The 23,686-nt window shown below is 34.3% G+C and overlaps 1 protein-coding gene across 1 annotated transcript in view; it reads right to left on the reverse strand.

The window, feature by feature from the left end:
* VPS13B (vacuolar protein sorting 13 homolog B) overlaps positions 1 to 23,686 on the reverse strand; it is an 823,218-nt gene that overhangs the window by 272,268 nt on the left and 527,264 nt on the right. Inside the window, exons 32-33 of the mRNA XM_032247702.1 lie at positions 10,253 to 10,379; positions 7,482 to 7,625 (exon numbers count right to left, since the gene is read on the reverse strand). Coding sequence (XP_032103593.1) covers positions 7,482 to 7,625; positions 10,253 to 10,379 — 271 coding nt within the window. The remainder of the gene's footprint in view (positions 1 to 7,481; positions 7,626 to 10,252; positions 10,380 to 23,686) is intronic.

The raw sequence follows: 23,686 nt of genomic DNA on the forward strand, positions 1-23,686 counted from the left end.
CGTTAGTCATGAAGTCCTTGCCCATGCCTTTATCCTGAATGGTACTGCCTAGGTTTTCTTCTAGGGTTTTTATGGTGTTAGGCCTTATGTTTAAATCTTTAATGCATCTGGAGTTAATTTTTGTATAAGGTGTATGGAAGGGATCCAGTTTCAGCTTTCTGCATAAGGCTAGCCAGTATTCCCAACTGAAAAGAGGAGTGGGGAGTGCAAGAAGACTCACAGCGGGCAGCAGGAGGCTGAGCAGAGTTTCACTCTTATGAGGGCTAATGAATCAACACCATTTCTGAAGTACCTGCCAGTTATAAGAGTCTCTGATTCTGTAAGAGGACCTCAGTATGATCAGTCTTTGCTTATAAAGTTAAATAGAGTAAGGGACTGGAAGTGAAATTAACTACTCCCTCTAGAACTTCCAGTACAATGTTGAATAGAACTGATGTAAGCAGACATTCTTGTCTTATTGTTGATTTCTGGGAGAAAGTATCTCATCTTTTATCATCAACTATGAAAATAACTGTCAGTTTTTCATAAATGCGATTTATCAAGTTGAATAAGCTCCCTTCTATTCCTAGTTTGTTGCGTGTTTTTATTATGAAAGCGTACTGGATTTTGTCAAAAATTTTTTTTCATGTATTGAGATACTCATATGACTTAAAAAATTCTATTGATTTAGTGCTTTACATTAATTGATTTTCAGATGTTAAATCAATCTGGTACTTCTGGGTAATCCTATGTGGCCATAGCGTATAATTCTTTTTATGTTGCTGGATTCAGTTTGCTAGTATTTTGTTGAGGATTGTTGCATCTATTTTCTTCAGACGTTAGTTTGTAGTTTTCATTTATTATATTTTGTTGAATGTCACTTCAAATCCTTTGCCAAAAAAGACTAAGTATAACAGATTTCACTAAAATACCATTTCTCCCATGTCATCCAGTTCACTCAAGTCAATAAAGTTTGGTTTCCAGCTGCCCATGATGAAATACACACTTCTTAGTGTATCTTCCATTATTTCCCTGCACAGTTCCTTCACTCTAGAAAGAATGATTTTTTTTTCCACCATCCTACCAAAAAATCCTAATGCTTAGAAACCTCCATGTCTTTATTCATTCTATTTCTTCATGTCGAAACTAGTTTTTATTGAAGGCAAATTTAATGTACACCTCCCCACTGCTTCTCTTCTCTAACAACCAACATCCTTAATCTAAATGAAATTTAGGCTTGTAAGAAAGATTAAATCAGTTATAGAAAATTTAAAGCTATGTAATGTTTGCACATGAGTAGCTGTATTTATATTCTGAGCTTGCTCCAAATATTTATTATTGTCTGTCTTCCCTACTAAATATATGAGCATTAGACATGAAAGCATAAGTGTTACCTCTTTTGTTTAATGCTGTCACTCTAGTATCCATTGTTGTATCTGACACACAGGAGTGTGTCAAATACTATAATACTAAATTTATTTAAAAATAAATAAATTTATTTATTGAATAAATAAATAGGCTACTCTTTTCTATGTATTCCACTTCTCCATGAAACTACATTGTTGATCACCTGGCCTACAGCCTTCTCTTTATTCCTTGGACTCATAAGTCTAATTTTCCATAAAGTATATTTAACACTTTTTATATACAACTCTGAGTTCTTAGTTATCACTCCATTTGTCTATGCTTTATTTCCTAACCAGATTATAAAAGCGTAGAAGGCAGAGACCATAGTGTATTTATTTTCAAACCTCTGTCAGACTGTAGCCAGTGTATCTGGCATACAGTAAGCGTTCAATGAACATTGCCAAATAAGGCTAGCGTAGACAGTTTACTAGAGCCTGAGGAAAATTTAATGCACTCACTGGATTTCTGGTGAAGAAATCTATAGGGATAAACATCATTATGGCTGAACATTTTAAAATGTTATTGTCTTCTTGATGTCTTACATCTACTTTGAGGCAAATATGATGTTTTTCTGTCTCAGCACAAGCTTATCAGGAAAAATTTACACTAATTTTAACATTGACAAGCCCTAATTAAAATTGTGACAGGTGTGAGAGTTTAATGTACCTAAGAAATTCTTCCCTTGGAGAAGATAGGCAGTAAAATACTTAATATCTTTTCCAGGCCTATATTTTAAGAAATTTGAGGTATTTTGTCACAGCCCCTCTTGTCCATTTAAGGCTCTGTTTGAATCTACATTTTATTGGAGCCTGTGTTTATTGCCTGGTTACAAGTAGTCTATCCAGGTGCCTCTGAAAGGAAACAAAATACTCAGCATAGCAACACCAATGGAAGGTCACCCTATGGACATCATCCAGAATTCCCATCTCTTTTCCTAAATACAGAAATATGTAGTCTCTGATCTGGCCTTTTCCATTCATGACTACCTCAAGATAGAAGGCAGCAAGAGAGACCAGAAAAATCAACATGCTCCCTCATGCCAGTCTCAGTTTCCTCTCTCAAACTCCCCTCTATCCACATACCTGTTGGGTATTCATTTCCTCTATATCCCTCATCTTACCTAAAATTCTATTCCAGAAGACATCTGTTGTTAGACTACAATGCACTTAAAGTCCCTTTCCTTCTTCTTTACCTTCAAGTTTCTATTTCTAATTATTTCTGGCAATCCTTAGGTTGGTCAAGGATATCTTGGAGAATTTTTTACTTTCTACTAAAAGACAAGAATTTCTATTCCTAAAATAAAGCACAACTACAAAACACATTATTTCCAAGTTAAAATATTAGTAATACCACCCAAAACAACCTCTAACATCACTTCATATGGCATAAGCTCAATGACAGTTTGAGCAGAAAAAGCCCAATGAATTATTTTCTATTTTATAAAAAAATTAGAATATCCAAGTAGATATTAGCCAGACATATTATCACACTATATTACTTCACTAAGCAATGAACAATATTTACATCATCTTTATAATGAAAACAATTAAAATTGACAAAGAATATGATATAAGAATACTGGGAAGATGGAAGCGTAGAAAGGAAATGCAGAAGAGATGGAACTCTAATTTATAACAAGTAAATTACAGAGATGGAACTCTAATTTATAGCAAGTGAATATGGTAATAGTGCATCAAGAGATGATAGTCCATTCAGGTTATTTAGAAATATGGAGATAAATACTTGAGGAAATAGCTTATAAACACTGGCTAACTGTTGGGCAGGATGAGGAAGGGATATCAGGGATTGGTGCTACTTTGATATATTTCATTAGCAAAATTTAGTTGTTAAAATTCATTTACTAATTGGATAAAAATAAAACCATAATATAATAAATAAGCTAATGGCCATGATTATATAATTGGGCCTTTATGAGACCAAGACTATCTTGTAAGAAGGTAAAGAACCTTCTGAAGGGTAAACCAATTGTGTCAACCATAGCCCTGTTAAACGCTGGGAAAGAAATCAAGGTTGAGTAGTAGAGCTCTGTTTGGGGAGTAAACTTCAAATTATAAATTTGGCTTTGGCTGTTAAGGTATCTAAAAGGTTGACTTTCACCTCATGTAAATGGCAGGGAACTAAGATGTAAGAGTCTTAATTCATGCCTCTCTAGAACCAGATGTCACAGAGGAATGAATTATAGAATGGGGTGGTGAACTACTACAGCAAGCTAGATAAGGAAGAACATGTACTTTGTAATATGGAATATTTTGGTCTTTGAATATTAAATTCCTGTTTCTTTTATGTAATTTCTCAGCCTGTCATAACACAGTTTGAGTATCCTTCATCCGAAAATCCAAAATCCAAAATGCTCCAAAATCTGAAATTTTTTGAATATGAACATGATGTGACCCTCAAAGAAAACACTCAGTGAAGCATTTCGAATTTTGAGTTTTCAGATAAGGGACTCAACCTGCATGTATAGAGAAATAAGGTTCATTTAAAGGCAGAAAGTAAATATTCTGGGAGCTAGAAATCATGGACATTATAGAACTTGAAGGGGACAGTGAAAATCTAATAGTACAAATACAGGCCCATTGGTCTAGTGGCTTTACCCCATCTAAAACATATTTTTCAGAGCAAAAATGTTGGAAAGTTTTTGTTTAACATGGGAGGCAATTTTCCTAACCCATCACCCAGTCATTCTGGCTGTGAACTTGTAAATTTCATTATGTGTTTGTTGTCTTTTTAATTAAAATTAATATTAAATATTGATTCTAGCAAAAATCCTCAGATTAACCTACAGTTTTCACTCCTAGTTCTAAAGATATGTCCATTTTACCCCCTTTTTTATTGTGTAGATGTTTCCTCCACTAATACATAATCCCCCTATCATATTATACTTTTTATTTTTTTGAGACAGAGTCTTACTTTGTTACCTTGCTGGAGTACAGTGACATGATCTTGGCTCACTCCTAGGTTCAAGTGATCCTCTTACCTCAGCCCCTCAAGTAGTGGAGACTAGAGGCATGTGCCACCATGCCTGCCTAATTTTTGTTTTTGTTTTTGTTTTTTTGGGGTAGAGATCAGGTTTTGACATGTTGCCAAGGCTGGTCTTGAACTCTTGAGCTGAAGCAATCTGCCTGCACCTCAGGCTCCCAAGTGACATTATGCTTGATTATTCTTGAATAATTTTTAATCTTTCCTGTATTTTTTTGAGACAGGGTCTCTTGCCCTGTTGCCCATCTTGGAGTGTAGTGGAACAATCACAACTCACTTCAGCCTCAACCTCTAGGGTTCAAGTGATTCTCCCACCTCAGCCTCCTGAGTAGTTGGTACTACAGGCATGCACCACCACATGCAACTAATTTTTATTTTTAATTTTTTTTTGAGAGACAGGGTCTCACTATACTGCCCAGGCTGGTTGTGAACTCCTGGGCTCAAGCAAGCCACCCACCTCAACCTCCCAAAGTGTTGGGATTACAGGTGTGAGCTACTATGCATCCAGCCAAAATTAATCTTTCAAATAAATCTTGCCAAAGGTTGTCTGAAAATGTTAACACCTTCAAAAAATATACTTCATTAGGCTAGACATGTTGGCTGATACCTGTAATCCCAGGAATTTGGGAGGCCAAGGCAGATGGATCACTTGAGACAAGGAGTTCAAGATCAGCCTGGGCAATATGGTGAAACCCCATCTCTACTTAAAAAAAATAAAAATAAAAATAAAATATATATATATATTTTACATTAAATATATCTAATTTCTTCTTATAGTACTATGTTACATAACTACTGCATCAGTATAGTATCAGATGGTGAACTTAGAACAGATATGACCTCCACTGGTCTATAATTCACAGGGTGCCTTCTGGAAATCCTGATAAATGGGATTCTCATTATTACTCCATCATTCCTATGAAATAGTAGTTGCTTATAATGTCAGAATTATACTGCATATACTAACATATACATCTTCCTCTATTTTCTCAGTGACTCAGCCAGGTTTAATTTTCCTATTTTTCTTTTGTTCTCAAAAAGAATTTTTAAAAAAATTGTTGGTCAGTCACAGTGGTTCACACCTGTAATCCCAGCACTTTGGGAGGCTGAGGCAGGCGGATCACCTGAAGTCAGGAGTTGGAGACAAGCTAGTACTCATCATTGTAATACCCTGGATCTACTAAAAATACAAAAATTAGCTGAATATGGTGGTGTGCGCCTGTAATCCCAGTTACTTAGGAGGCTGAGGCAGGAGAATCGCTTGTACCCAGGAGGTGGAGGTTGCAGTGAGCCTAGATGGCACTCCAACCTGGGCGACAGAGTGAGATTCTGTCAAAAAAGAAAAAAAAAAATTGTGGTAGTGTGGTTGTGAAACTCACCCTATCAACTCGCCCTATCAAAATATACCCTTGCCTTCTTACAGAGCATTCTATATAACTAAAATGTCTTTATATTAATAGACTATCAGGTATGAGTTCTGCTAATAATTTAAAAATGGAATCATATGCTTCCAGTGCACTGTAGGTCTTTTCTAAAATACTGACATTTTTACAGATATATCCTACCAGGGTTGGGAAAAGGGCCAAACAGTCCTTTCTCATTAAAGCCTGTACTTTTTAATTGTGATATACACACATAACATAAATTTACCATTTTAACCACTTAAAAATGTTCATATTGTCTATGCTACCAATATGATCTCTAAGATGAAACACATGGCTACAGATATCTTTTTAAAGCAGAAGAAAACAATGCCTATCCAGTTCATAGAATTGTCAGTAATGATTCAACATTCAGGGAAGGATAGTTAGTAACTCTGAGTATCCTTTTATTTACTGAAATTGATCCTCCTAAGAGGCATTAAAAGTATGTAGATAAATAGTTAATAACCAATTTGCTAGGTTATGTGAATTCTTAAAACAATCAGTAATCTGGGAGTTAGACTTCTTTGATAGGAGAGATTTATAAAATAGGCACAATAACATCGGAATGTAATTTACTTTTGTCCAACTCAGTTTGCTTTATATGCTTCATCGAAAATGTACGGGGAAATACTTTTTAATTTGCTTATTTTGATGTCACATAATTACATTTTTATGGATTCTCTAATGTATATTTAAGAAGTCAGTATTTTGGAGAATATGTAGTTCTAAAGTCCTTTTACAATAGATATTGAATAAATAGATATCATGGGTAGTAAAGGAGGATTACATTAGAAAATCTCCACTTACAAAAGGTGAAAGATTTCTCATTAAAAAACATTCTTTTAATAATCAAGAAGACTGAGAGAATAATCTAACAGTTACAGTACACAATCTGTGGCAGAGAGGAAATAGCGCTGACTTGAAAGACCTAAATTCCTCTTCCTTTCCTACCTTCTTACTAAACAGAACTTAAAGCCTGCTTTATAACTCATGACAAAAATAAAAGCAACATCCTTTTCATATATAAGCAGTTTGTTCACCTGAGTTTTTATAAAATATTTATTCTAAGTGCAGAATGTTAGATAAACGTGGAAACAAAATGCAAAGAATATATATCTTGAGAAGAATCTAACAAACAGCTTTCTTTGTTTCATGCTGACATACTTTGTGGTTATAATACAGGCTTCCAATGAACACCGGATCAAAATTAAAATTCTAGGCAGGCATTCAACTTTTATGATTGTGTCCATTCATTTCCCACTGAGCATGGGAAATGAATACTTTACAAGTTATTTATTGAAGATATTCCCATAGTACTCTTACAAAGTTCACTTCCAAAAGAGGCCTTAGTACTGTAATGTATCTGAGTAAATGAAAGCTATACCAGGATTCTCGCATCATACTTTAGAATTTCAGCAGGGTAATAAAATTATGTTTATAACAGAGGTTCTTCTGAGGTCAGTCCACAGCAATTTTGCAAAAGTACATGATAAATAAGAGGAATAAAGACCAAGCAAACTTCAAAAATAAAGAATATCAATCCAAAACGATTTATGACTAGATTTTGAATAAAGTTAAATACAGAATTAAGCAGAAAGCAGTTATCTTAATTATAGTTTTCCTACTGTGAATGTAAAGTACAGTAAGCCTGATCAAAATCAGGTAAGTTACCTCAGAAGCCTTGTTTGATGGTTCCAGTCCAGTCATATTTGCTACTATTAACTGATGTAAGAGTTGAACTTGAGCCACACTTAGAAAGAAGTCCAGGTTTGTGGTTATATTCACTTCTAAGGAATGGCCACACACTAAAATCTCCTGAAGCAAAAAAGTAGAATACAGATAAAGAAACATGATAGCCTTCAGATGATAATTTATTATTCTTACTTATTTGACCTTCAATACTTTGATGATGTTTCCTAGGATTCAAGTTCATACTTTAATGAGAAGAGCAAAAAAGGTAAGCACAGCCACTTGACACAATACAACAGATAAAGTTCATAAATATTTATGAGGGCCTGCTATGTGTTGGGCCTTGTGCTAGATATACACAACTAACAATAAGAAGTCTTCACCTTTTCCTACCTATTTGACTTTTTCATACTGCAAATTATTATTGTTTTCAATATGTAAGCAACAATGTAATTGTGTAGCATAATCTTGTTCATGAATTCAAACTTACTGAGTATCTCCTAAGTACTAGGTACAGTAGAGTCTTAGGAATATCACAAAGAATAAGGTTGGCCTTAAAGGGCAACCTACTCTTGATGAGGTTATCATCTAGTTGGACAGACAGATGTACACAGACAATTGTAGGCGGGCAATTATAATTGCTAAGAGCTACAGTATGAGTTTTCTCCAAAGGATATACTCAAAATGATTTATAAAAAAAAACAGTGTTGAAACAAAAGATAGCTAGACTAATTAGTTTCATTTCTTCAAACTGCTAAAATCTTGGCCGTATTGGGTAGATGTCCACAACATAATTGGTGCTGTTCTGCAAAACTGAGTTACTTGAACATTTATCACTGGAAAACCATTCAGACAAGGAAAACAGAACAGAACAGAACAAAACAAAACAACAATACAGAAGCTTCGCTTAATAAGTCCTGCAACAGATCTTCTCCTTATAGTATCATCCAGAAGAATGGATTTAAGGAGACTGTGACTAGTCCAAAGACTTAGAGGAGTTTTTAATAAAACCATAAAGAACAGCTTGTCTGAAACATTTATCCTTAATTGTTTTTGTTAAATAACTTTTTCCTTCACAAAGTAACTATATTAATTCACTCTAATTAGACTTCTTATTCTATTCCTCAAGTATTGACAAAAAGGGAAAAAAGTATGCCAATTCAGGATTTAAAAAAAATAGTCACTGTAACATTACCCAAAAGCATAAAAATTTGTACTAAAAATATCTTGGCTCTATTGGTGACATATATCCTGTGAAAACTTGCAAATGATTGTTATTGTATTAGTAGGTTAAATAGTATGACTGTAATTGGTAGAATCAGCAGCTAATAACATAAAAACAAGGATAATTTTTATTTTTATAAAACTTTAGGTTTTCAGATTCCTCTTATAATTATTTTTTCTATTGATCAGTTCGAACCTTACAACAATCTAGAGGGCAAGAGGAGTAGCTATACATGAGGCAACTAGGTTATGCATAAGAAAATTGATGGAAAAAAACATTTAAATAAATGGCTTAGGACGGTATCATTTAGTATAAAGCTGAGCTTGTTCTAGAACTAGATTTCGTTACCTTTAGCTCCCTGCCTCTTTTACCTGGGAATGAGGACCGTTCTAGTAATGCCTTCAAATTATGCCTTCAAATGCCTTCAAGGATGACTTAATTAAGATAGGATATTTCATCAACACTTTGATATATTCTTATCCTCGTTTCTGAATTCAATGATAAGTATCTGGGAATCCAAATACTAAGTAAAGAATATTTTTGGAGGAAAAAGCAATCTTAATAATGTAAAATGATTATGATATTCCATTTTTTTGAGTCAAATACACACAGAAGCATTTCTTAAACATGATTTTAATATGTGAGTCAATTCATATTTTTATAGCAGCATTAGTATGAAAAAGAGCATATTATAAGGAGTTTCATGTATTCTAAGCCAATGGTGTTACTTAGTAGCTATAAAATATTAGGTTTACTTAATCTTTATACAACTTTTATGGATATACAAAAAATTTGTATTACATACATATAAGTTTTTCAAACTTTTTATAACTGACTTAAAATTTTGTGAATGAGCAAAAAGTTTATAATGTGTTTAGCATAAAAAATTTCTATGAGGAATTGTTTTAGCTATAGTAAAAAATATTATTATTACATTTCTATTCTAGGCATGGAGACAATAAACCACAGTGATCAGAATTGAAACCTGGATCCACCAGTTAATGTTGGTTATGTTACTTAACCTGTTTTGACCTTAGTTTCCTCATCTTTAAAATATGGATACTAATAGTATCTAATTCATAAGAATGTTGTGAAGACTAAATAAGGTAATCTATGTAGAACTCCCTATGTAAGGTAATGTAATTATCTGTCAGTATCATTATTTTCACTAAAAGGAGGCTGTAGTACTTAGAAGTGCAGAGGCTGGAGTCATACCAGTTGGTTTCACAGCCTGCTCTATTTCTGAAAATCTGGGTAGCTTGTTTAGCTCCTCTATCCCTCAGTTTCATCATCTACAAAACAGCGATAACAGGAATAGCAAATAAGATTATTATGAGGATTAAATGAGTTATTACAAGGAAAGCAATAACTGAAGAGTACTACAAAGTGCTCCATAAATATTAGCTCAATAGTAGCTATTATTAATGAGCTAATAAGTCCTATGGGCTGAAAGTGTGCAAATCCCTAACATACAAAGAGGAGCGATTCCATTATTTAAACTAAAATAAAATCAAAATTATGTTCTAACCTCAGAATGCAAGTTTTCTGGAGAAATTATTTTGGTGAAAATGATAGCAGGTGCTCCAGTTATTCGGACAGAAAAATCTGTCAAAATAGGGGTCAAAATTGCTCTTCTTTCTTGATGCCGCCGTATGCTAAAAGATAGAGTAAAAGATTATTAGCCATTTCATCTTTTTCAAAGATAATTTTCATTAAATCTGTACAAGTCTTTGTGCTATAAACATGTGTGGCAAAATCACATTATTATTTTGAGGGTGCCTATTTGTGTATTTTACCATAATCATTTCTTAACTTCAATTCCATAAGATTTATAAAAGATGAAAACATCTTGAGATATTCAGCTGTAATTAAGCAATTTCACATTAGTATCATTCAAGGGATTTTCAATAAATTACTTTTTACATGTTTACTTTTTATTCTTGCAAATAGTTTCATATCACTTTTGTTACCACCAATAATCTTACTATTTTTTGGAATAATTTTTAATTTCCTATTTTTAATATCTGACCTTCTATTTGATAACTGCTGACCTCATCAGGGTCATGAGAATACCCTTTTAATCTTTGAATTGTTTTCTTTTTAAGGTCTAAGAACCATTTTAATTCATTTTTTTTTAAGACAGGGTCTTGCTCTGTCACCTAGTCTGGAGTGCAGTGGTGTGATCATGGCTCCCTGTAGCCTCAATCTCCTGGGCTCAAGTGATCCTCCCACCTTCACCTCCCAAGTAGCTGGGGACCACAGGAATATGCTACCATGCCTGGCTAGTTTATTTTTATTTTTTGTAGATAAAGAGTTTCCTTATGTTGTCCAGGCTGGTCTTGAACTCCTAGGCTCGAGCAATTCTCCTGACTAGGACTCTCAAAATGCTGGGATTACAAGCATTGAGCCACCATGCCCAGCTGTTTTCATGTAAGATACTAAATGCTTCCTCAAAACAATCCTGTATGTGAAGTAGGGACTGTTAATAGTCCCATTATTATCTGTAAAGAAATGAAGTTTAAGTTCTGGGCTAAGGCTACACAATGAGAATGAAGGCTCCAGAACTGAACCTGGAGATCAAGTTGACACCAGAACAGCTTTTGGCTCCTATTTTAATTCATCTTTATACATTTCCAGCTTTGATCAGTTATTTAGCAGAATATTTTTACCTGACATTTAAAATTATTAATAACTTCAAAGGAAGTACATGGTAAAAGATGAAACTGGAAAACATTATTGAGAAACCAAAGCTTGTGCTGATACTGATCTTCAAGTCCACGTAAATTCTTAGTTTTCATTTTATTAAGTAAGATACATTTATATTTTGTTAGCAAGCCACACCTCAAATTTTCCTTCAAAGTATTAACTTAATATTCCTTTTAAATGTCCTTATTATTCCCTTATATCATAAAATGATAAAGTTGAAATCAGAGAATTGGCATAAATTATCTCATAAAAAAGCCTAGTTAAAATTTAAGTCTTTCTAAACCATTTTTTCTTTTTATCAGACTAGCTCAGAGAGTACTAATGTCTTTTGTTAAACTTGCAATGAGCAGAGCTCTGTATGGCGTCTGCCAAAAAAGCAAATTGGATCATCTGGTTCTATGACACATAAGTATCGGATTTCAAGAAAGTCAATTTTAAAGAATTAAGAGATCTGGTGAGTAGAGAGTAATAGGGAGAAGTATTAAAATCTGTGACTATAGAGGAAGGGTTGAGATCCTAAGAGACACCATAATTATAGCCTAATAGCTCAAATTCCATAAAATGACCAATGTGAGAAAAATGTAACATCTGATGTGCTCTCATAGGGGAATGCTAAAATATATGATGTATTAAAAATACCTTAAAATGGAAAAGTTGGCAGGGAATCAAATAAGAGCAAACATTAACCAAGGGCAACGAAAAAAAGGCACTTGTCCACATTTCCATATTATACATTTCTCTCCATCATGTGATAAATGAGTAACGCAAAATATAACAGATCTTTGACCTTAGAAGTAATAACAAAATTTAAATAAGTCAGTAGTCCTACAAAACTATAATTTCTCTGGCATATAGTATTAACTTTTATGATATCTCTGGTAAATATTTAAGGATATCTCTGGTAATGGTAAATATTTTTTTAAATCATTAAAAATCTTCACAGATTTAAAAGATACAAACAAACACACACACACACACACACATTTTTTCAGGGATGAATTAAAAAGAAAAACAGAAAAGAAACACTAAATAACTACAATTAAGAATTAAATTCTACCAATATTTTACCATGTAACAGTCTAAGGTTCAAAATTCAAAAGAAGGAACTAAAACACAAAGTATTAACTGAGGTTGTTAATGGCCTTAGGATCACTAAATTGAGAGGGTCAGCACTCTTAATGAATCAAGGAAATACAGTTTTAACAGCTATTTGAGACAAGGTAAGAATTTTTAAATGAGCTGCCTATCTAGATCTGGGGCCCCTGAAAGTCCAGAAAAACATCAATCCCTCAGAAACAGAAAAGAATAAGTAAGTTTGTCTGTCTTGGCAAGAGAGCTTGCTGAAAAAACAAATATCTCCCTGGAAAATTAAAAATAATGGGAAATTTCCCTATGTATTAAGTGGCTCTAACTTTTATTACCTGGGTGGTCCTCGAGTACCCATTCTGAGTTATTTATATAGCAGTAGTATCAGAACCTTGATAACCCTGGGGCATCTGTCAGAAACAGATGCAAAACCTCTCTAGAAAACATGTCCTCAATGACAAAAAGGATACTCAGAGGAAAAGATCATTGAAGGTAAGCTCCTCAAATACAGACTATTTTATATGTCCTCCAAAAAAACCCTTATTAGTAAGAGGAAAATTAAATCTCATTTTCAAATGCATTATCAAGAACTTTTGATAATAGATAATAAATTACAACAAAATTTTTGTTTAAAATTACTAAAGACATATAAGAATTTAAAAAAATAAGTAAAAAAAGCAAGGCACTATTAAAAAGGGCAAATCAGGTTTGAAAGACAACCAAACAAAATTTCCAAAACTAAAAAATGCAGTTACTAAAGTTAAATACATAATAGATAGAATAAATGGCACTTAGGTATAGCTTATGAAATAATTAGCAAACTAGAATACAGATTTGAGATAATACCAGAATATACTAAAGTAAATTTTCAAATGAAATGTTTAAAAGGAAAATGAAGAGAAATGGAGAGATAAGTCCAACATATATAACAAGAATTCCAAAATGAGAGAATAGAAAGAAAGGAAAAGAGAAAATATTAAAGAAATAATGGCTGAGGATTTTCCCAGAAATGATGAAATATAGGAATTCATAGACTCAGGAAGCACAATGAGTCCTACTTCAGACAAATACAAGAAAATTCACAAGTAGACATATCTTGGCGAATCTGCTGATCACCTATGATGATGAAAAGATATTAAATTCAGCTGGAGAAAACAGATTACAGCATGCCAAGGCACGTAGGGTTAATTAATATTTCGCTGATGTACTCCAATATAACAATGGTTTAATACATGTCTACATTGTCCATATAAACAAAGAAATGGTATAATTATTTGTACCTATCATGTAATATAGAGGATTATGTACATAGAAATTTATTAAACCCTCATTGAAAATAACAAAACATTGACTATTGTAAGGATCTAAGCAAATAACAGAAAAATAACCACACGAGTTAGCAAAAGCTCTTCTATTAAGCTTTAGGAGGTACAGATTATAACCAAAAAAAAAAAAAAGCATAGTTCTCTGAAATTGTTACTAAGCAAGAAGGCACAGGTGTATGCCACATGCACTCCACTCAAGGAAACACATGTGTCAGAAAGGCTGTGGTCATCCTTCTTGGACTCAGAATATTTACACTAAGGTTCTTCTGCCCATCTGTCATACATTTTGGTATGCCTTTGTGGGAAATATTAAAGGCATTTAAGAACCACACTTCAAAAACTGCACATTATGAAAGAACAGAAGTAGGAAAAGTGGTACTAAGGTTCCCAAAATATTTCACCAAAAAGTCAGAAATGCTAGATGGTCTGTGTACACAGAGTACTTCTTTTTCTCTTCTTTTTTTTTCCTTTTTTTTTTTTTTTTTTGTAAGAAAGGGTCTCCCTTTGTTGACCAGGCTAGAGTGGAGTGGCATGATCTTGGCTCATTGCAACCTCTGCCTCCTGGGATCAAGTCAACCCCCTACCTCAGCCTCCTAAGTAGTTGGGGCGATAGGCGTGTGACTTCACATCCAGCTAATTTTTGTATTTTTTGTAGAGACAGGGTTTAGCCATGTTGACCAGGTTGGTGCACAGAGCAATTCTTATGCAACATAAAGATTTTCTTAGTATGACATTATGGCTGAACTTTGGATGAAAGATAATAGAGCAGAAGATACTTAAAACTTGTTGAAATCACCTGAGACCATCTCTTACAGTAGTTATTCCTAAAACGAAAACAGTAATGTTCACAAACATTTATTATAAACAATCTGCTACCTGGAAAACTATGTGTTACATAAACCTATCCCTGTGTCCATGTGTTCTCATTGTTCAACACTCAGTTATGAGCGAGAACATGTGGTGTTTGGTTTTTAAGGTACATTTAAAGAAAATGCCAGTACAAATTTAGTTTGGCAAAATTAAATAATGTTAAAATATTCTCATTCTTGAAAACAAAAAATATTTTCCCACCAAAATGAACAAAACAAAGGTTAACATATTTGTGACAGAGATCACAAGTGATGTATCTATTTATCACAATATCTAGAAGACAGTTTTATGAGCATACTAAATTAAAATATTAATTCAATTTTACTGAGATGTCCAATGGATAACAGCTCTGACTATAATTTCCAGTTGTTTATATCTATAACCTGGAACTGCTGCTCATCTAATTTTACTTGTTAGACCTTTTCAAAGAAAAAACTTCAAAAAAAAAACTTCATTGAAGAGGGAAAGACAACAGGTATTCTAAACATTTCTCAGAGAAGAGAACATTAGAAACTGTGTGTTGAGGATTTAGAGAGGAATCCACTAAGGGAGAGAAAGTCAGGAGATTTTAAAAATTTCATTTTTAAAGCTTCAAAAATATAGCTGGGCACAGTGGCTCATGCCTATAATTCAGCGATTGCGAGGCCAAGACAGGAGGATCGTTAGGGCCCAGGGGTTAGACATTACAGTGAACTACAATTATGACATAGTGCACTGTAAGTGACACAGTGAGACTTTATCATTCATAATTAAATAATTAAACTTTAATAGTATGTATTGATGTACCAGTTACAGTCCTCATAGAATTATACAGAATAATGTATAAAAGTTATATGTTGGATATATGCTTTTAAAATACATTTTGTTTGGCCCCTTCTTTTAGAAGAAAACACCATGCCCAGGCATGGTGGCTCATGCCTGTAATCCCAGCACTTTGGGAGGCCAAGGCTGGTGGATCACCTGAGGTCAGGAATTCAAGACCAGGCTGGCTAACATGGTGAAACCCCATCTCTACTAAAAATACAAAAATCAGCTGGGTGCAGTGACACATGCCTATAATTCCAGCTAGTCAGGAGGCTGAGGCAAGAGAATTGCTTGAAGCCAGGAGGCAGAGGTTGCAGTGAACTGAGATTGCTCCACTGCACTCTAGCCTGGCGACAGAGTGAGACTCCACCTCAAAAAATAATAATTATTATAATAAAAAGAAAAAGAAAAGAAAACACCACTGGAGGGAAACTGGCTATTTAGGGCTTTGGTCAGTTGGGTTTCAATGAATCAAGGTTTTATCTATGTATCTATCTTATCTAGCTACAAAATGACTGCAAAGTAACTGAAAATATAGAAAGTTTTAAAATTTTATTGTATACTACCATGATGATTATATACAATTTAAACCTTTTCTTATTTTTTAGTGCCTACTATCTGTCAGTAACTATACTAAGATATAATGAAGAGTAAGACCAGGCAAGACAGGATCTCTGTCCTCTAATAGCTACACCATCTTTTTATATTGCCACAGGACGCTCTTACCCAACAGGTAAGGAGGAAGATGTCTACTGGTTGCTAAGAATGAAAAACCAACAGCTCCTTCCTGTTGTATTATGAATCCTTTTGCCTTCACCGCCCCCACTCCATTTCCAGGAACTTTTTAAGCAGGAAGAAAAATCACATTTTTTTCATATAAAGGCATGGTAAGGTTTAAGGAAATTATTATGAAATCATATCATTCAAGTAGGTTTAGGTCAATCTAGGCATTAACCTAAAAAGTATGAGAATCAGACTAACTTCTGTAATTTTGCTTAGGTCTTAGCTTGACATCCTCACAAATTAATAAGATAAAAGTGATGGTTTTCAGGTTGAATATTGTGCAATGTGAACATTTGGGAAATAGTCTGAAAAATAAAAATAAAAGAGATCTAAGGACACAGAGAATAGTTGTAATCTCTCAGAAATAAAGCTAGAAATACACGGTTTAGGGATTTAATGTCTACACACAGTCATAGTTCCCCATATTCAATGTTACCAATCCTGGGAAGTATAAGACTGACAGGAATATGTCATGTCAGATTCAAATTTAGCTAAGCAAACACAGTAACAATAGTTTTAAAAATTATATGTGTGGAAAAAAAAGCCCACAGAGTATTACATGTGATTTGTTATGTGTATATAAAAATATTTTAACAAACAAATACGCTATAACTATTTCTCTGACAATGAAGTTTAAAAGATAAATTACCTAACAAAATCAAGTCAGAGATAGGAAAAAATAAAAGTATTATAACAAAAATAAAATTATTTACTTTTAAATGTACTTTTGCAAAGTCTATTAGAAGTATATTTTTAAATATTATACATGAGAAAATATTAATATTAACTTGGAGAACTCAGACTTAGTGGTACTTTCAGGTAATCATAAGATAAACTTTCCACCTCCCCCTAAAGCACTAGTAGCCATATAAAGCAGCAAGTGTCTTGAATGTGCAACCTGCACATGACAGACATCAGTACAGGTTACTTGAGTTCTCAGAACTTAATTTCCTCAGATTATAAAATAAACCCAGATGTAGCAAAAATGGTTGCTAAGAGAAAAAAGAAAAAGAAGGTGATTAGCTAACAATGGACTTCAGCACAAGCCTATAAGGTCTGAGCTTTGAGGAGAAGAAAAGTAGTTGACTAGCAAGAGGAAGGAAATCAAGGTTCTACACATAGCTCTATTTTTTGTGACATTGGACAAGCCCAAATAACTTCCTCAAATTTAGTTTACTATAGTAGTTTTTGTTTTATAACAATTTGCTAAGAATGATTCAGAGTTTAGAGTTTTGCAAAAGGGAAACTTCAACAAGATTTGAAAGATGGAGGGAAACAGCCAGTATTCTCTGCACGTTTTCATGTTTTAAATGCAGTGAAAGATCATTGGAAGGGTGCTGAGAGATTCTAGCTTGTTCTCACGTTTTCTGGCTCTGTGACCACTTCTTCCTCACTGTTGGCCCTGCTGACCAACAGCAGCTCTAGCCCTGCAGTCCCACCCTAAATGCAGAGGCCACAGCCTCCCATTGATCTCTACCAGCCTTCTGGTGGTCTCAGTCCACCAGTTGGATGTGCTGCTGGAGGTTTCCCAGGTTCCCTTGAAGGCTCTAAAGCTTTTACCCAGGTCAAGTACTTCAGGAGGATTGGTTGTGACTTTGATCCTTCAACTCCGTCTTCTGGATCCTTATTTTTCAGTTTTTTCCACAACTGGGTAAGATTTCATGCCTAAAATGAATCTCCTCTGCTGTAATACTCTAATGGTTCTGCCACCTTAATTAAACTATGATATATTCCTTTGGCTGAAAAAAAAAATCAAAGTTTTAGGAGCAGAAGATCTTCAAGTTTTAAAATCTGATGATTCTCTATACTTCACTTCCCTACTCTCTGCTCCCCGCAACATACACATAGAAGCACAGCACAATTAAAGACAAAATTTGAGTAATGTACCCAGAGGAATGAATGAAAATCATTATAAAGGTTGCCATTTAATATTGGTCAGGCAAGGAAACACATTATCCTCATTGTATCTTTTGAATTTCATCTGTAATACCTATTCAGAAACAGAATTATATTAAGGTCCTCTTTATACTTCTGTCAAGATTAATAATCAGAACTCAGCTACAACTGATCTAAAATTTTCTGTCTTCATTTGAATGAATATCTCTCATAAACATTCACATTGTCTCAATTAGTTGGCACTACTTAATCACTTTTTCATTAATTAATGTAGCCTTTACTCAGTATCTGTTACATGTCAGGTATTCAGAAGCGAATAAAACATGTCACACTTTTATACTTCTAGCCTCTGGATCTACTGCTTCCTTGTTCAGAATGCTCCCTCTACTCTCCAGGAACCCACGCTCTATGCAAACAAGTTCAGAAGGCATGCGCTCTGTGAAACCATCTCTGAAACCCCACCCATAGAGTCAATCATTCATTTCTTTTTTTCTTTTAAATGAATGACTATTTTCTACCTATACGTTAATTTATATTTTTGCTTATGTGCCTGTGCCTAAGATCTCCTATGTATATGAAATATATTTATCTTGATTTGGATGTGTTTCTTCTGTAAGCCTAAGTATGCTATATTTGTCTATCATAGCATTCTTCATACTGCACTCTACTGGTTAATTAACAAGTCTGTTTCTTTGATAGGATGCTGAACTTTTTACAGGACATATATTAGAATAATGTTAGAAATTTTTTCATTTTGTTTCTCCAGTGTAAAAGATCTTCAATGGCATACACTGGACATTCAAAAGTCTTTATTTTTTATTATTAATTTATTCATTTGAACCAGGCTCTTGCTCTGTTGATGAGGAAGGAGGTAAAGTGATATGATCATAGCTCAATGCAACCTTGAACTCCTGGGCTCAAGTGATCCTCCTGCTTCAGCCTCAAGAGTAGCTAGGACCATAGGTAATGCCACCATGCCCAGCTAATAAAAAAATTTTTTTTGTTGTTGTTGAGAGGAAGTCTCACTATGTTGCCTAGGCTGGCCTTAAGCTCCTGGCCTCAAGTGTTCCTCCTGCTTTGGCCTCTCAAAGTGTTGGGTTTGCAAGCATGAGCCATCAAAAGTCTGTTAATTTTTGACCACGCACAGCTATCAAAGTGTTTGTCAATTTTTGATGAGGGTGACAGAATCATTCAATGGGGAAAGATTAGTATCTTCATTAAATAATGACAGGACAACCAGATACCCACATGTAAAAGAATGAAGTTGGGCCTTTACCTCATACCATATACAAAAAAATTCCATTATAAAAAAAATCTTTTCTAAATCATGTATCTGATAAGGCTACAGCATCTTGAATAAACGAAGAACTCTTACAAATCATCAACAAGAAGTCAAACAGCTGAATTTAAAAATGGCCAAAAGGCAGGGTGTGGTGGCTCACATTGGTAATCCCAGCACATTAGGAGGCCAAAGCTGATGGATCACTTGAGGTTAGAAGTTCGAGACCAGCCTGTCCAACCTGGTGAAACCCCATCTCTACTAAAAATACAAAAATTAGCTGGGCATGGTGGCAGGTGCCTGTAATCCCAGGTACTTGGGAAGCTGAGGAAGATAATTTTCTTGAACCCAGGAGGCAGAGGTTACAATGGGCTGAGATCATGCCACTGTACTCCAACCTGGGTGACAGAGCAAGACTCTGTCTCAAAAAAGAGTGTGTGTGGGAGGGTGGGGGGTGGGCAAAAGACAAATAAACTTTTCTCTAAAGAAAATACACAAACAGTCAACAAGCACACAAAAAGCTCCTCAAGATCATTAATCATTACAGACATGTAAGTGAAAAACACACAAAGATGTACCACGTCATACCAAGTAAGATGATGTATTAGCTTGAAAGAAAGAAAGAGAGAGAGAGAGAGAGAAAAAAAGAAGAAAAAGAGAGGAAAGAAAGAAAGAAGGAAAGAAAGAGAGAGAGAGAAGGAAGGAGGGAGGGAGGTAGGGGGGGAGGGAGGGAGGGAGGGGGGAAGGAAGGAAGGAAGGAAAAGAAAGTAAGTATTGGTAAGAATGTGGAGAAACTGGAACCCTCAAACACTGCTTGTGGGAACAGAAAATGGTTCAGTCATTTCACGGTTTAAAAGAGTCTGGCAGTTTCTCAAATGTTGAACATAAAATTGCCATATGACTCTGTAATTCTACTCCTAGGTGTATGCCCAAATATGTGAAAACAGGTACTTATACAGCAATATCCAGAGCAACATTATTCACAGTATCCAAAAAGCAGAAACAGCTCAAATGTCTATCAATGGATAAATGGATAGACAAATGGTAGTGTACAGATGATCTTCAACTCATATTGGAGTTCTATCCTGATAAAATCATTGTAAATTGAATTTATCAAAAGTCAATAATGCATTTAATACATTAAACCAAACAAATGTCATAGCTTAGCCTAGCCTATCTTAAATGTGCTCAGCACACTTAAACAGTGGCCTCAGTTGGGCAAAATCATCTAATACAAAGTCTAGCTTATACTAAACATTGAATATCTCATGTAATTATTGAATACTATATTCAAAGTGAAAACCAGAATGGCTGTACAGGTATGCAAAGTACAGTTTCTACTGAATGCATTATAATTTTTCCAACATCATAAAGTTGAAAAACCTAAAGTGATCCATTATAAGTCAGGGATCATTTGTATACACATAACAGAATATTATTCGGCCATAAAAATAATGAAGTACTGATACATGCTACAATTTGGCAATCTGGATGAATATACAAAACAGTATGCTAAGTGAAAGAGGCCAGATATAAAAGGTCACATTATCATATGATTCTATTTATATAAAATATTCAGAATACATAAATTCCTACAGACAGGATAAATCCAGATTTGTGAATTTGGAGGCAGATTGGTGGTTGCTAGGGGCTGTAAGAAGGGGAAAGGATAGAGACAAACTGCCTACCAGGCAAGGGGTTTTACTTTGGGGTGAAAAAAATGTTTTGGAACTAGACAGAGGTGGTAGTTGCTCAATAATGTAAATGTACCAAATGCCACTAAATGTTCACCTTAAATGGTTAATTTTATGTTATGTGAATTTACCTCCACAAATTATTAAAACACAGACACATATATACTAACTGTAAGTTAAATGAATTAAATAACAAATAGGAGATATATAACTAAGGCTAGGTGGCCATAAAATCTGCTAGGAAAATAAGGCTCATGTTCTTTGTCATGACAGAATTTGTGATTTTTTAAGACAAAATAACCTGTGACTTTTATAAGCCGGCACCTCCTAAATCTGAAAACTGTGTAAAGATAAGGAGTAAAAGACTTGAAGCTAGCTGCTATCATGTGATATTTAGAGATTACGATTAGTGTAGATGATGCTGTGGTGTGCCACCAGGATCTTCCCTTTAGGATGAAAATACTCACTTCCTAGCTGCCATGCAAGTTGCTTGCTGATGACTCCATAATGGCATCTATCTCTTGAAATTTACCTTGGGTGGCTGTGTGTGCTTCTTCACCCAAATTTACACCCCTTCTCAGGGGCATATTCGATCACTTGTCAGTATGGGACTACAATAATACATTTTATATATGGCAGTGCTATGTTCTAGGGACAAATCAATGAACAGGATGGCAATGATCTGTCCTTAGGACTCAGAGGTAGTTATATAAGTAATTAGAATTAAATACGCTAAGTGATGTGATAGGAGAACACACAAATGCGATTTGACTTGATCTTGTGGCTTCCTAGAAAACACAACGTCTACTCTGAGACTTGTTAAATGATACGAGTTCGGCAAATGAAGAGGGTGGGTTAAGACAGTTAGAGGTATAGAGAAGATCACATAAAAAGGCATAAGGAGTACAGGCTATATCTTACTGTTTAGTTTTGATACATTATCTTGTGCAGATCTCAGTTTCTTCATGTATAATTAGGGAAAATAATAGTTCTTACCTGATAGCATTATTGTGAAAATTAAGTGAAATGAGTTGGGTAAAGTGATAAGTATTGTATAATCCATTATTAATGCTATTATTATTGCCAAGACATGGACAAAAATAGTTATGGTAATAAAGTGCAGAAGCAAAGCAGTCAGCATTGGAAAAGGCATACAATAAAGTCTTCAGAAGATGTTTTAAAGAAATTCAATCAATAAACTACCATGGTATGTTACAAGCAACAGGTATTATTGATTCTATCTTATAAAGAGAAAAGCAGAAGAAAAATAATACTTTCTTAAAATCATAAAGACCTTCAGTTTTACAATATAAAGGTAGGTAGCTTTAATGCCTAATACCTTCTTTCTAGCAAACAATTCTACCTATCTCTCTGATGAGAACCACAAATAGTCTGGGAAAGATGGCAGTGACTTTCTGTAAATCATAAGAGAACATATTCAGGACTACTTCCTTTAAAAATGTTCTCTATGAGATTCCTTAAAGAACTAAAAGTAGAACTACCATACGATCCAGCAGTCTTACCACTGGGTATCTTTCCAAAGGAAAACAAGTTATTATGTGAAAAAGGCACATGCACACACATGTTTATAGCAGCACAATTCTCAATTGCAAAGATAATGTAAACAATCTAAGTGCCCATAAACTAACGAGTGAATAAAGAAAATATGGTATATATACACCATAGTCTACTACTCAGCCATAAAAAGGAATGAAATAATGTCTTTTGCAGCAATTGGATGGAACTGGTGGCCATTATTCTAAGTGAAGTAACCCAGGAATGGAAAACCAAATATCATATGTTCTCACTTATAAGCTATGAGACTGCAAAGTCATAAGAGTGGTATAATGGACTTTGGGGACTCAGGGGTGAGGGTGGTGAAGAAGGGGAGTGAGGGAAAAAAGACTACATATTGGGCTCAGTGTATACTGCTCAGGTGACAGGTGCACCAAAATCTCAGAAATCACCCATAAATAACTTACTCATGTAACCAAAACCTACCTGTACCCCCAAAACAATTGAAATAAAAAATAAATTAAAAAAATTTTCTATGAACACAGTTGCTTTTAAAGTGGATGGAAAAAATCCTAGAGCCAGAAAGTCTTGTTTTTCCCCACACTCCGACTTAAACATAACTTTGCACGGTATTACTTTTCTCTTATTATTTATAAGCAGAAAGGAAAGGCTAAACATCAACCAAATAATTGACCCCAAATACAATAGATTTCAAGAGAAAATGTATATCATTTAGCCTGAATGTAGATTCTTTCAACAAGTAGTAAGCTTTTCTTTTTTTTTGACTGATGACATAATCCTAAATTTGTAATGATTTCAGTGTAACACTGGTAGGACTAACAGGTTTCCATGCAAAATCATCAGCTACAATTACAAAATACTTTTTTGTTTGTAATGAAAAGCAGAAGCAATACCAAAATACTTAGGTTAGTTGGACATATTAAAGATTGTATCACCAACTGTACTGGCAATGAAATATTAGAAAGAGTAGAAAGTTTCTCAGT

Source organism: Sapajus apella, unplaced genomic scaffold, assembly GCF_009761245.1.
Source record: "Sapajus apella isolate SASKATOON/1434 unplaced genomic scaffold, GSC_monkey_1.0 scaffold3, whole genome shotgun sequence".
NCBI classification, from domain to species: domain Eukaryota; kingdom Metazoa; phylum Chordata; class Mammalia; order Primates; family Cebidae; genus Sapajus; species Sapajus apella.